This window comes from Bactrocera dorsalis, chromosome 1 (genome assembly GCF_023373825.1).
Source record: "Bactrocera dorsalis isolate Fly_Bdor chromosome 1, ASM2337382v1, whole genome shotgun sequence".
NCBI classification, from domain to species: domain Eukaryota; kingdom Metazoa; phylum Arthropoda; class Insecta; order Diptera; family Tephritidae; genus Bactrocera; species Bactrocera dorsalis.
In genome coordinates this window covers 7,145,899-7,160,708 of record NC_064303.1, presented here as the reverse complement: position 1 = coordinate 7,160,708, position 14,810 = coordinate 7,145,899, and the positions used below count along the sequence as shown (strand labels likewise).

Below are 14,810 nucleotides of genomic sequence, written 5' to 3'. Positions count from 1 at the left end.
GTTGCTTAATTTTGCTGGATATTTTGTTGGGTGCGGGCAACTTAACTTCCATATGTGGAGAATAATGATTAATTGTATTTATAAGCAGTGTTTAATAGTGTTCTTTTTGAGTTTCGTGTGTGATAATTAATCAAGATATCTTAAGCTTGTTAGAAAGCCATTAAACTAATTTGTTCAATCAAAGGTGGTGATATTGATGGATGTGGTGGTAGTTATAATGCAAAGAAATATGCTGTCCTGAGACAGCATAAAGTAAATTTTTTTCCCAGATTGGTACAACTGTCCTTAACCCTCGTCGAGACCAACGGTCTGATACACTTAGTCGAGACCAATGGTGCTTGGCTAGGCCCCTATGTGTTTACCATACATTTGTATGGAAATACGTGTTGTATTTATGCTCATATATGTACAATATAGATACATTTTTGAAATTTCTTACCTCTCGATTTGATTGAAATCAAATTCACTGCCTTTTTCACGCTTGGCGTGGCAATAACGTTCACAAAAAATGAAACATTTTGAGAAAAAATGCATTTTTTCTTAACCTTTTAAAACGCTCTAGCGGCTAAAGTATTTGACATAAGTAGGTCAAATAAATTGCACCGGTTAGGTAATTTAAAGAGCTTTCAGGAAATATATAATTCGCTTCCAAGGCCCCACCGGGGGGGTGGCAATAGGCGAAAATGGGTTTTCACCAAATCCCCCCCCCCTTTGTTTCACTACAGTTGGGGGGGCGGGGTATGGAGCCGGGCGGCGGTGTCCAAAATCATTTTGCGAGTTAGTTCACCCCTGGTGCTTTCAAGAAAGCCCTCAACCTCCCCTCTATCCCTACCAGGGGCGTGGCAATAGCGTTCACAAAAAATGTAACATTTTGAGAAAAATTACATTTTTCTTAACCTTTAAAACGCTCTAGCGGCTAAAGTATTTGACCTAGATAAACATAAAAACCAATTTGGACATGTAACGAACATGAAAAACAGATAAATCAACCGTTCGAAGTGATAGAAACATACCAAAGTTCATATATTTTCATACAAAATATATGGGGTCTAGCCAAGCACCATTGGTCTCGACTAAGGTGTAATATTATAATATCCTTTTTTCGTCCTTTTCGATACGATATCCTTGAATTTTTTTTCTGAATTCTATAGACAATAAAATTCTAGGAAGCTACCTGGAAGCGCAAGTCGTTTGCTACACTCTAAATATATTTAAATAACATTTAAAAACAAAATATGCCTGGCCAGACCCGTTGGTCTCGACGAGGGTTAATTATGATGCCAAAAATTGGCGCGATCTGTCAACCGTTGTACTTACAGCAGCTGTTTATGTCAGTCGACCTCAGCTCTCGCGACGAATTTGTATTGATGTTTTCATATACCAAGCTTTTAAGGATAATTGTGAACTTTTTAAATAGTACATTATATTACAGCTCATTCAATGGATTAAGTATCTTAGAAATTTTTTTTCAAACGCACTAAAAATGTTTTGAAAAAATATTATTCAAAAACAAAACGATCAATTGGCTTCCGGCACCGAAATTTGGTGATTATCAACGTCTTTACTACAGTAAAAATGTAAAGAAAGAAAGAACGAGGCAGTAAGTTGAAACCCCTGAGAAACGAAAGCTAAAAAAAAAATAATTTATGGACGATCTGTGATCGGGACTTATAGCTTTTGTATTAAGATCTTCTTCACATAACCAAACATTTTTTTTTCAAAAATTAAAAAATCTAAGTTTTAGGGATTTGTATCTTTTTTATTATTAGTTTTAAACTTACCTTTTTATGTACCAAACTTTATTTGGAATAAAAATCAAAACAACTTAATTAAAATTTTGTTTTTTTTAATTTTTACAAAATATTTTTTTTTTAAAGTGTATGAGCTTCATGTTTGTTGAAATCTTTATATTCTGATAGTATAAAATATTGCTATAATTTTTATATAAAAATATTTTCTTTGCTATAAATTTTTGTGAAATACTGAAAAACTATTTTTCTATTCCCAATCAGGTTGTTTTAAAGCTCTTTGGTGACTCTGAGAATTCTATGAAAAAAAAATGTTTTTTTCTAACGATACTTTTCGCACTTTTGTCAGTAGTAAGCGGAATGCACTGAGAGCGCTGTTTCACTACTAAGGCTCTTTATAGCAGTGGCGCCATTGGTCAAACCCTCACCAGAGCTTATAGCTCCTTTTTCTTTCTCGTTAAGTATGCCTTTGCGCGGCATTTTTCGATTACCTAACACAGTTTAATAAAATTAATTCATAACTCTAAGTGGCACCGGTCGGTATGAGTGTCTTAATAGCATTGAAATCTGTCATCATATCATCTATCTTGGAAACATGTTCTTTAAGTTTTTTTTTTGTTTTTGAAAATAGAAAAAAGTCCACGGAACTAAGTCGGCAAAATACTATGAAGGCTTTGGCAACATTACAGTATTGTTCTTGGCCAAGAAGCAGATTCCTTGATCCATTTGTTTAATAAAAGAAAACAGCCAAGCTCATAAAACCACAGCTAACCTTAGCGACTTTTACAGACAAAGAATACAGCGAAATTTTCAATGCACTTCAGGTGTATGTACCATATATATTTTTAAACATGGATGAAAAAAATTTTGACAATTGGACTTCTGAAACCCGTTATATTATTAAAAAATATCTATAACCCTTTTTGGTTTGCAGCCATATGGCTTCTAGTACACGTATAAGGGGCCGCATCATCTTAGAACAGTGTGAAATTTAATAATTTCATAAAGGCGAACATCTCCTGTCTGACGTACATGTATGTATGTATGTAAAAGTATTTTTGGAGATTTTTGGTGTTTTATGTGTATTGTCTGTGAAGCTTTGAGCTTAAGACTCATTTGCCTCCACATGAATATGTGATTTGTAGGTTTGTTGTATACAACAACAATTTTGTTTTCAGAAATCCAAAAAATGTAAACATTTGTTAACAGCAACCTGGTATGGTTATGTCGTCTTGCTGCTGGAGTATGCTTACCTGGTAAAGTGATTTTTTCGAAATTTTTATTTTGACGAATTTTTCTTCTTCCATTTTTTTTTTTATTTTAACTTTTTTCTTCTTAATTAAAAGAGTTTGTAAAGATTTGTTTGTGTTCCAGATAAGTGTACATGTGTATGCATGAAGCAGGCTTCTCGAGTAAGTAGCAAATATCTTCAAAAAACAAGTAAGCAAGCGCTGAGTTCGAAAAAACGAAAACCATTATACGAAGTACAAGTATATGGAAGTTGGAGTAGTAAAAAAATGTTTACTGGGTTTCATTTAGCTACCTCACATACAATCACCAATAATATGGAGAAAAGTCAGTCGGATGTTCGACTTTCCTGGTAATAGTTATATGGGGCTTGGTCAAGTTTTTGCCCGATTGTATCTTTTTTAGGTCTTATGAGTAAAATACATTCTGCAATTTTCATTGAGATAACTAAAATATTATCGGCAAACATCTGCAGTATAAAGTCACCTGGAAGTTCGAGAAACTTTATATTACGTATATGTGGGCTCAGGGAAGTATTGACCCGATTCAACTAATTTTTGATACACAGAAATACTATAATGCACTTGTGTTTATAGATAACATGATTTCTGAAATATTTGCTTATAATCTTCATCACAATATATTCATCAAAAATCTATAAATAACATCTTTGATATTGAGTGCTTTAAGAAATGCCAGAAATTTCGCGAGCCACTTCATTCGCTTTATACTATTTGTGCCAGTTGAATAACCGCGGTAAATCAAACAAATAGTATGCAGTATATACACGCACACGTATGTATGTGAGTAAATAAATAAATTTATATATATATATATTTGTATACATAAACCACCCACTTCACCAAATCCGCCAGCAAAACGTTTACATACACCCAAACAGGCTCACTCCCGCCTTTGTTTTCCAATAAATTACTTTCTTTTCCTATTAACGGCATTATGCAGTGATGCGTAGCATACAAAAAGGCGCAGACTGGGCGCTTTTCATACCAAAAGCCAAATTGCAAATCAACATTTATTTATTGATGCCAACTATGTTGAGTTGTGGTAGTGAATGTGTATGAGTGTGAGTGTTTGCAAACGAACACGTTCAATTGATGTTTGATTGTAGCGTGAGCGTGAGCGTAAATAATATGCGCGCCTTGGTTAGTGGTGTATGTGCCGATGGCAGCGCAACTCATACGGATTCTTTTTACAAAATTTTTGCTGGCATAATTTTCGTTGTGGCAACAAACATGCAGTCGATTTTATTTCATTCATTCAATTGTAAATAAATCATGAACTTTGATTAACGCGAAATTAAGTTGTCTGAGTGAAGTATGATAAGTGCTGGGCATAAAGAAAGAAAGAGAAAAAAATTATTAAAAAAAAGTTACAAAAAAGAGAAGAATGCAAGATTCGGCTGCACTGATGCTATAATACCCTACACAGTTGCTTTTCTTATAGCACAAAAGGGTATAAAGAGTTCCTTATCTTGATTGCGATGGGTCAGTTTATATGGCAGCTATATGCTATAGTTATCCGATCAGAACAATTTTTTCGCAGATTAAAGCCTTGCCTTAGAGAATAGTTCGTGCAGAATTTGGTGTAGTTAACTCATTAAATAAAAACGTTTTTCTTACAAGAATTGGAGTTTGATCGTTCAGTTTGTATGGCAGCTATATGTTATAGTTGTCCGATTTGAAAAATTTCTACGCAGGTTACAACGTTGCTTTAAATAATAATACACGCAGAAATTCGTGTAGTTATCTTGTCAATTAAAAAAGTTTTCCATATAAGCACTTAATCTGGCTCGTTCAGTTTGTATGGCAGCTACATGCTATGGTAGTCCGATAACAGCGATTCTAATAATTAAGCATTTTCTTGGATAGAAAAAGATGTGGACAAAATTTCAGCTCGATATGTCGAAAACTGTGGTACTAATTCGCAAATACACAGGCTGGTTACGGCTAAATCGACTCAGCTCGTTACGTTGTTCAAGGTATAAAATGATAGAAAATGAAAATTTATAAAAATGTGAGTAAACAAACAAAATAAGAATCAGGTTCAAAGACCATCAGCAGGTAGTTCAGCTCTCAACATTTGATTTTGTTGTTCTAAAATGGTTCAACAATCTAATTTCAATGTCTGTAAATGAAGACTTTGAAAGTAAGTCAAGTTTTTGGTACCGAAAATGTATGAGCTTATATAGTCTTTAAATATATTTAATATATTAAGACTTAAATTCAATAAACTCTAAAGAAAATTTTATACAGACTACCGCCATAACAGAAAATTAATATTCAACTAAAGCTATAATGAAAAAATCATCAAGTTGCAGCACGTAACCGCCTCACTTTTCACTGGTTAATGGCGCTCAACACATTTACAACTATATATTTGCGCTTAATTTATGCGCCAAATGCTTGTATTTGCTTAATTGTCAGCATTTTTTCTATTAGAAACCTATGCGCCTAAATGTATTTTTATATCTGCTTAATTATTACAATTTTCCTAATAAAAACCTATGCGCCTAAATGTATGCCATGTTTTCTTGCGAAAAAAAAATTTCATACGAATAAATATTACTTTTTCTTGCTTCTGCGGCTCTTTTTCTGGCATTTTATTTTTCCCAAACGTATTTGTATTTGATATCATCGCCTGTACCGTTATATTTCGGCGCAATTGATTTTGCTTAGCAGCTGTTTGCCTTTGAGACCGCCATACACATTCCCAAATCAGACATTTCCAAAAAAATCACGCCACCGCTTTGTGCATCCCAAGTGGCTTGATGACTTTTTTCCTTCGTTGCTGCGTCTTAAAATAGGCAACTTTCTTTAACGATGCTCGTAGGAATTAGGCAGATTGCCGAAATTAACGAACTGTTAAGATAATGGAATGAAATTAGCAAATTGGGTATTCACTTAATTTCATTAAAGGTATTTGGGATTTGAATCTGAGCAAAATGAATTGATTTGATTGTATTACGAGTAAGTTGTTGATGGGAAAATTGTATCGAAATATGGAGCTGCTTGGAAATTTATATTGTTTAAATGTAGAAACAATACTGAGCGATTGCTTTATATACATAGGTGTCTTTGGCAGTTATAGCTAGGTAGGCTATAAACTGCGATAGTAGAGCGACAATAGTAACCTTGAACTCACTGACTCATGGCTCATGGCTGTTTATGGAGTGTCTAGCCTCGCTATGAATGGAATCGCGTTACTTGTGGAAAATATTTGTATGGCTACCAGGTCATAGCGCAATTGCAGACAACTGTAAAGTTGATAAGTTCGAGTAAGAAAGAACAGTTCAACCTCGTTGTAGTGAGTCGAAGTGAGAACGGTTTGCAGCCCCGTTGTCGTCTTTCGCGTTATGATTAAACAGCATGGCAGGAGATTGGTGGGCCTCGGACAACCATCGGTACATGGCAAAATCCTCTTGGCCCGAAATAAATCGCAAGACACCCAGCGAGCTTTTTACCTACAGCAAGGTAAGATTTTCCATAATTTTAGGGGTTTTAATTGCTTCTTGTTGGTATCCAAGCGGTACACTTTATCTGTATCTCACCACATACATATTAGTTACAAATGTTAGATGGATGGAGATGAGCAATAAACATCTCAACGCTTTCTCCTTGATAGCTACGCATTTGCAAGAAAAAAACTTGAAACTTACTACTTTGGACATCCAGCTTTGGTTTTAAGAGAAAATAAAAACTGGCTGGCAAATATTTTTCTATCTTTGTACTATTTAAAGAGATGTAGAATTAACTGAAAGTCTTCAAATTGCAGAAATTGTACCCAACAACGACTCTCTTATACTTATTATTCATGACATATTTGGGGAATTAAAAATCTAGCTCTTGACCTCGTCAATTCCAGAGCAACTAATGTGTTAAATACTCCACGAAATTTTTATTTTAATTCATGAAAGCTCCATAAAATTAAATTATGTTATAAACCAACATTCAATTTTGCATTGTTAAATACAATTCAATGTTCATACGCTTGATTCTATTCGACATCCATGTACCGATTAAGGCATACTTTCCTTTCGTTAACATTCTTAGTGGATGCAAGGCGATGTCATCTAATGGAAAATTTTTCACAAACATATAAGGCTGAAATAGCAAACGTTAACGGTGAATATAATACAAACTATATAGTGAATACTTATCATAACTAATACGCTACAAACCTCATTAAAAGGACAGGTATGATTAAAATTTGTATACGGCATTGCTAGCTGATATACAAACTGCACGAACACATTGCGTTTGGAGCGCATGATCTTGCATATATCATAGAGATTGTTGAAGTAATAATTTTGGTAGCTGCCATTTGTATACTTCATTATCATTCCTTGTAGCTGAAAAGGTCAGAAAGGAAAGAATATTTTGAATAAAACATATATATTTTGAATAAAAGTATACCTTGAGACTGTCTTAAGGGATTATTGTCACTTGTGTGTTTCAAAATCGAGTTAAATGTCGTGTGAGTTATATTTGAGAATATTCTTCGAAACCCTGAAGTTGATCCGGCAAATAGTTTCCAAGTTGTGAACGCATTTTTAAGCTTGTTAATCGGTTCCCAAAACTTTAAACACAATTTTCTTGAAATACTCTTTTCGGAGTCGATGAAGAACAATTCTTCAAAACGCCGCAATCGATCGACTTAAAATTTCCAAACGACGTTCTTATACATATTTTCAGCGTCCACAACTTTTCAAAATAAATATCCAAAACTTTCTTTCAACAATTACTTTAAAATCACCAAATGCGTCTTTCCTACTTGCAAGTGTATGTATGTAACCCCTTAAGTTGTTTTCCTATAAAGCAATACGCACCATTATATTATCCAGTGGCCGTTTAAGCAATTTAAGTCGTATATTCACTACACTTTTACTGTCCAAAGAGCATACTTCGAAAGCTAAAAATGACTTGTCGAGAACTATACAATTCAGTTGAGTGAAATTCGGTTTTAGCGTCTCAGTTGAACTAGGAGTTACTAGTACAATCATTGTAAATATGCATTTGAGAGCAAAGTAGTACATATTCATACTTCTTCACCGCTAGCGACTACTTTAAAAAAACTTTTTGTTTTAAATAGCACTTTCTGCACTAAACATCAGAAAAATTTTTAAATTATATTTTTATTATCAAGGTGAGTATGATAAACTGAACTGATTTTGCAAAACTGATTGCAATGCTGTCTGTCTGCGCCATATATTTCATATTCATCGCAAATAAATAATGAAAATTGCACAATTAAAAGTTGTAATTATTTTAAAACGTTCACTTTGAGTGCCCCTATTTATCGATGATAAATCGAACTAGTAGGGAAGGGCAATATTCGGGCGTTAACGAAATTGATATAAGTACTCTCGCAATTCTCTGAGAACAAGGCCGCGGAAATATTTTCAGACATTGATAATACTTTATTATACAAGAAACAAAACTTGAACTTAACATAAAAGAACTCTAATCTATCAGCTTGTATGACAGCTGTTTGATTTACTAGTACTAATAGTACTTTGACAATAATAAACAGCAAATTTCGTGAACATATCTTTTCAAATAACCAAGTTTTTCGTACAGAGACTTGGGACTGATCCATTTATTTGTTTGACACCTATACCTTGTAGTGTTTCGCTAGCGGGTGCCTCGACAAATATGTTACTCCTTGAAGACAAGATGACGTGTGCAAAATTTCAGTTCGATATCTCTAAAATCGTGGGACTAGTTCGCGCACATTCCGTATATATATGGGCGGACATGGCTAAATCGACTCACTTTGATCATTTATATATTATTTTATAAGGTCTCCGATGATTCTTTTTTGTGTAATAAACTTCGTGGTAAATTTAATGTTGTTCAGGGTATAAGCGTTCAACATGAAATACTCGTATTCGAAGATACCGAATAGATCACAAATATATTGTTAACTTTTATCTATTATATACAGATCATATGGTATGTATATTTATTTTTAAATCGACCTAATTAACTCAATAATAATATTTATGTGAATCAACTTAACCAAAGGTGAGTATGATATAGTGGGTATATTTGACTATACATTTCATTCATTTTGTATTTCAATGTAACTTTAAACCGTTTATTTCAGTCAAAATGTCCAAAATGATGGGATGTATGCGAACTAGTCCCTCGATTTTAGAGATATCGAACTGAAATTTTGCCAAGACCTGAAAATGTTTCCGAGGCCTGACCTTTGAAAACTGCGAAAGTATCTATATTTTTGGGGAACTCAAAGTGAGCTTTTTGAAGTAATTATAATCTTTAATTGTCCAATTTTCATTATTTAATTCTATGATTCTATAATATGTTGAGCAAACAGTCATTACTGCAATCGGTTTTCCAAAATCAGTTCAGTTTACCATACTCAGCTTGATAATAAAAATAAACTTTAATATTTTTTGTGATTTTTGGAGTAAAAAGCTCTGCTATTTAAAAACGTATTTTAAAGCAGACACTAAAGTTGAAGAAGTTGGAAAATTACTTACCAAAAATATGGATTACTTTACGCTCAAATACATATTTGCGATGATTTTACTGGTAACTCCTATTTCAACTGAGACGCTAAAACCGAAATTTACCCAACTGGTTTGTAAAGTTCTCGACAAGTCTTTTGCAGACTCCGAAGTATGCGCTTTGGACAGTAAAAGTGTAGCAAATATACGACTTAAATTGCTTAAACGGCCATTGGATAATATAACGGTGCGTATATGTATATAATGGGAAAAAGAACTTAAGGGATTATATCCACTTGCAAGTTGGAAAGACGCGTTTGGTAATTTTAAAGTTAATTGTAAAAAGAAAGTTTAAGAAGTTAATTTTGAAAAATTTTGGACTCTCTTCATCACAAAGTCGATCTACAAGAGCAACTCTGAAAAGAGGTATAAGAACGTCGTGTCAAAATTGTAAGTCGAACGGTTCTGACGTTTTGGAGAATTGATCCTCATCGACTCGGAAAAGAGTGTTTCAAGAAAAATGCGTTTAAAGTTTTGGCAACCGATTAAGAAGCTTACAGACGCGCTCACATCTTGGAAACTATTTCGCAAATCAACTTCAGGTTTTCGAAGAATATTTTCAAATATACCTCATGCAACATTTAACTCGATATTTTGAAACACACAAGTGGCGATAATCCCTTAAGGCAGACTCAAGGTATACTTTTATTCAAAATATTCTTTCCTTCTTCACCTCTACCTCTAGCTTCAAGCAATGATAATGAAGTATATAAATGGCAGCTACCAAAATTACCACTTCAACAATATCTACGATATATGCAAGATCATGCGATCCAAACGCAATGTGTTCGTGCAGTACATATATCAGCAAGTACTGCCGTTTACGAATTTTAATCGCAGCTGTCCTTTTAACGAGGTTTGTAGCGTATTAGTCGTGTTAAGTATTCACTTTATAGTTGGTATTATATTCACTGTTAACTTTTGCTATTCCAGCCCTATTTGTTTGTGAAGAATTTTCCCTTAGGTGACGCCGCATTGCATCCACTGCGAGTACTAACGAAAGGAAAATATGTCTTAATTGGTACATATATGACGAATAGAGTCAAGCGTTTGAACGTTGAATTTTATTTGTCGATGTAACATTCAATGTTGGTTTATATAACTTAGTTTTATGAAAGTTTCATGAAGTAAAATATAGAGTTCGTCGAATATTTAACATCTGATTTGATATCTGGTAAAATTTTAAACTTTATCGCTCGGATACCGACAGAGCCAGTTATAACCCTTAAAATTATGGAAAATCTTACCTTGCTGAGGGTGAACAGCTGGCTGGTTCTCTTTCAATTTACCATTAGCAAAAATTATCTTTCCACACAAAGGTACCGATGGTTGTAAAGCGGGCACTAAACTCCTGCCAGGCTGTATATTTATAATCCAAAATAGGACAGCAGAGCTGCGGGTCGTTCTCACGCCGACTCACGACAACGACGGTGGGTTGTTCTTTCTTGCCAACTTATCATGTTTACAGTTGTCTGCAATTCCGTTAAGACTTGGTAGCCAAAAAAATATTTTCCACAAGTAACGCGATTCCCTTGACAGCGAGTTAGACATTCCATGACCATACTCGAGCCATGAGTCAGTGAGTTCAAGGCTAGTATTGCCGCTCTACAAGACTTTTTTGACAACCCATACTTTATATAATCTCCTCAACGCCTTGGGTCGACACATCCAACTTTCATGAGTTTTATGTACACAAACTATTCTCGTATTGAATCGGCAATATCTCACAGTCGTATAATGCTATATATAGTGCGCTAATTAGTTAATGGATTAGAGAAATTTTGGCAGATTCTAAGTTTTTACTTTATTTTTGGAACCTTACGAAATTTTGCCGGAATAAGATTACATTGTTTACTTAATTTTTATTGGTTTATTTATTTTATTTCATAATTATTTATTTTTTATTTTATCATTATTATTTTATTTTAATTTTCGTCTTTTTTATATTTTATTGTAATTTTCTGATTTTTTTATTTCCCTTAGTTAGAGCAGTGAGTCCTATATATGTACTTATGTATATAAACGAACTTTGGCGTGATGCATTCGTTTATATTTAGAACTTTTTCAACAAAATACCGACTATCTGCCAAATCTAGACTAATTAAGTTGTTAAAACAATATTTGAATCAAATTAAAATAGTTTATCTTGACAAATCCCCCAAAAAACAATCAATAAAATGGTGCCCAAAGAAGATATTTTACAATTTTAATTTTTTAATGCGATTTGGGCTTTTAAATGACATTCAATATAGCGAACTTTTCCGGCATTTATTCAAATTCAACTTTTAGCTTGTGAAACTAAACCACTAACATCAGCTTAGTTACGCACCAGTAAACCCAAAAAAACAAAGAAAATAAAATATTTATTAAAATATAATGAAATGATTGAGTTTAGAAATAAAAAGCGAACACCATGTCAACACCATGAAACGCCATTCGTTTAATCCAATTTTAATTGGGAAATCATTCTTGTCCAGTTTGGCGCCAAATTTGGCGTCGACAGCAGTCGCTCAAGTGACGTTAACAAATATGAAGTGTACTGCTCTCAATAAAAGTTTTGCGCATGACACCGAGTGCCGTTTGCGTATAGTGAAATGTCATTAAAGGAGTGTTTTTAGACATGTGATTTTTGTGAAGAAGAAAATAATTTAGAGATAGACCAAAAATTTAACTTTATTATAAAAGTAAGGATTCCTCTGACATCTGTGGCTGGTTCGAATAAATTCCAGCCGAAAGCAAAAACCCGCCGAATATTCACTTCCAATGCTTCAATCGTCTAGAACTTACCTGTACCTACCTTGACTGTATTATTATGGCTGGCTTTATTTTTGAAGAAATATGGGCCAGTGAACTTCTGCTCATAGATCAAATCAAAACGTGACTATTTGAGGATATAGCGGCGAAAACCCAATTGTCATTGAAAACCGCATGTCTATAAAAATGCCCAATATTATTTTAAACAAGTATAGAAAGACTAAGTTTGAGTCCCACCGAAAATTGTATACTCTTGCAACGTGCAGAAATCAAAGCCAGAGAAATACCTTAAGGTGAAAAACGTCATCCATTTTAATTTTTTTTTTTTCAATATTTAGTTGCATACCATTATTTTTAATAACTTCAGCACATCTTCTAGGCAATGAAGCTACTAAACTTTCAATGTAACTATATATAAGGGATCGCTTTCCATTCTCTTTCCAATCTGACGAAAAGTTCATCACCATTCCGGAATATTTCACTGTCTACTTTGAGTTCAATCATCATCCACATATTCCTAAAAGTTGAGATCGGACGGCCACATCACAGTCTATATTCAATTTTCTTGTAACCATTTCACTAGCCTAGCCTAGACGTGGGATTAGGATCGTTTTCGTCCATACAAGTGGCATTTCAAAATCGGCAAACGACAGCATAATATTATTTAAAATGTCCCTGTAAATTACAGCTGTCATCGTGTTAGTTATACGATGAACCAATAACATTACCAGAGAAGCACCCCACACCATAATATACCTTGGGTTATATTTTTCACCTTGCGGACGCCGAACATAAGCTTAGCTATCTGAGGCTCTGAGGTTGAATTTTGCTTCATCTGACCAAAAAATTGAGTTCCAATTCTGCTTAGCCCAATTTAAATGTGATTGAGCATTTTTGCAGACACAAATGGTTTTTTTGTACATCAGTAACTATGCAGCCCAAACTCCAAGGCCCGATGCTAGTGGAGAGACTCACGTCGAGTTGAACTTCGGTTTTAGCTTATTTGTAAAGTATTTTGTAAAGGAATAGAACGAAGCGATGTCATGGGAAGGTCGAGCGACTTCAGTTCCTACACAAGCTGTATTTTGTACCTTTCAAGTTAATATTTCTACTTAAAATACAAACAATTCTGAACAAAAATAACATAACAGCTTGACCACAAAAAAGCTATTGAAAAAGTACTTCTACTTAGGTCACCCGTAATAACATATAGAGTATATTCATAAAATAGCAGTTGTCCATCAAATCCAAATTCATTAAGTCATTATAAAATGTTTATTAACAATTAAAATACATAAACTATGATTGATAATTGTTGTGATTACTGAAATTTCCATAGCATATTAGAAAAGATATACACTTATAAACAGAATTTAATGAGTTCATTATGGATTCGGGTAACGAACAAAGTGAAATTGTAAAATAAAGAAAACTTTGGCAGAAATATAAAACCATCAGCAGTGCTTTCAGTACAACGAAACAAAGTTCAAACTCCCAGAACCCTTCACTCCTCGCATAAAACCAAGAATTATGCCGATTAAAACAACTTTATTGAGGCTATTCTTGGTGGTCAGTTTGACACCACTTTTGCAGCTGACAATGGCTGCTCAAATTACGAACATTAAATGCATAGTGCTCGACAAAAGATGCGTGGACTTCACCGAATGCCGTTTGCGTGTGGTGAAACGTGATGTGAATGAAATCTCAGTGTACGCGAAAATACTCCAGCTGCCGGTGGTGAATGCGTCGGTGTGTTTGAGTAAATTCAGTAAATTTTATGCTATTTTCAAAAATTACAGGAAATTTTATGTTGATAAAACTAATTAATTTTATTTAAAACCAAAACAAACAGACTCAGCTTAAATTTATGAAAAAGTCCAATGGCTATCGTCCTTATATTGGTGAAGTGAAGAACGATGCCTGCAAGTTTTTGGAAACACAAAAAAATCCCTTGGTGAAATATTTGTACAGTTTCATACGACCCTACACGAATATCAACCACACATGCCCGATAAATGTACGCAGAAAGGCTTTTGTTTAGCTCGCCAATTCATGAATGTTTTTCTTTATTTCTAGCATGATATTGTTTTGAGAAATTTTCGCATTGATGAAAAACTTCTGAATCGTGCTGGCATTCTACCAACTGGAGAATATGCCTTTTTCGTCACGTGGACTTTGAATAGCATGAAGTGCGGACGCACGGAAATGTTTTTCAAACACAAAGAATAATACAATATTTTTTAAAAAATCGTGTATTATACTAAATGGCTTTAAATAAAAAATTAATGCATATATTGTGATCATTTTCATTATTTTTATATAAATTTATATTTTTAATACACTATAGGAACATTACTGTCCGCAGCTATTTCAGTTGTACAATCCACAAGTCTTTCTATATCCATATATTCCAATAACTAAAATTATGTCATTTTATTATCTTCTAAATTTATCAATTAAATAGTTTGTTGAAGCGTAAAAGAGTTAAAAAAATGTTATTATACATTTAA

The 14,810-nt window shown here is 33.7% G+C and overlaps 2 protein-coding genes across 2 annotated transcripts; one reads left to right on the top strand and one right to left on the bottom strand.

The window, feature by feature from the left end:
• Positions 1 to 6,963: 6,963 nt before the first annotated feature.
• On the bottom strand, positions 6,964 to 8,164 carry LOC115065789 (uncharacterized). The gene is made up of 3 exons (XM_029548523.2): positions 7,843 to 8,164; positions 7,195 to 7,365; positions 6,964 to 7,117 (listed from the first exon to the last, which is right to left on the bottom strand). The coding sequence occupies exons 1-3, from the start codon at positions 8,053 to 8,055 to the stop codon at positions 6,965 to 6,967; spliced, it is 537 nt and encodes a 178-aa protein (XP_029404383.2). The 5' UTR covers positions 8,056 to 8,164; the 3' UTR covers position 6,964.
• Positions 8,165 to 13,624: 5,460 nt separating this feature from the next.
• On the top strand, positions 13,625 to 14,529 carry LOC125775826 (uncharacterized). Its single transcript, XM_049446760.1, has 3 exons — positions 13,625 to 14,049; positions 14,153 to 14,317; positions 14,377 to 14,529. Exons 1-3 carry the CDS (start codon positions 13,831 to 13,833, stop codon positions 14,527 to 14,529), a joined length of 537 nt encoding a protein of 178 aa, XP_049302717.1. The 5' UTR covers positions 13,625 to 13,830.
• The last annotated feature ends 281 nt before the right edge of the window (positions 14,530 to 14,810 follow it).

Coding starts and splice junctions, on each gene's coding strand:
- LOC115065789 (XM_029548523.2), bottom strand. CDS start 8,055: ATGAATATGTACTACTTTGCTCTCAAATGCATATTTACAATGATTGTA. Junction 7,366..7,842: donor GGCCACTGGATAATATAATG/GTGCGTATTGCT, acceptor TGACCTTTTCAG/CTACAAGGAATGATAATGAA. Junction 7,118..7,194: donor ATACCTGTCCTTTTAATGAG/GTTTGTAGCGTA, acceptor TTGCTATTTCAG/CCTTATATGTTTGTGAAAAA.
- LOC125775826 (XM_049446760.1), top strand. CDS start 13,831: ATGCCGATTAAAACAACTTTATTGAGGCTATTCTTGGTGGTCAGTTTG. Junction 14,050..14,152: donor TGCCGGTGGTGAATGCGTCG/GTGTGTTTGAGT, acceptor CAAAACAAACAG/ACTCAGCTTAAATTTATGAA. Junction 14,318..14,376: donor ACCACACATGCCCGATAAAT/GTACGCAGAAAG, acceptor CTTTATTTCTAG/CATGATATTGTTTTGAGAAA.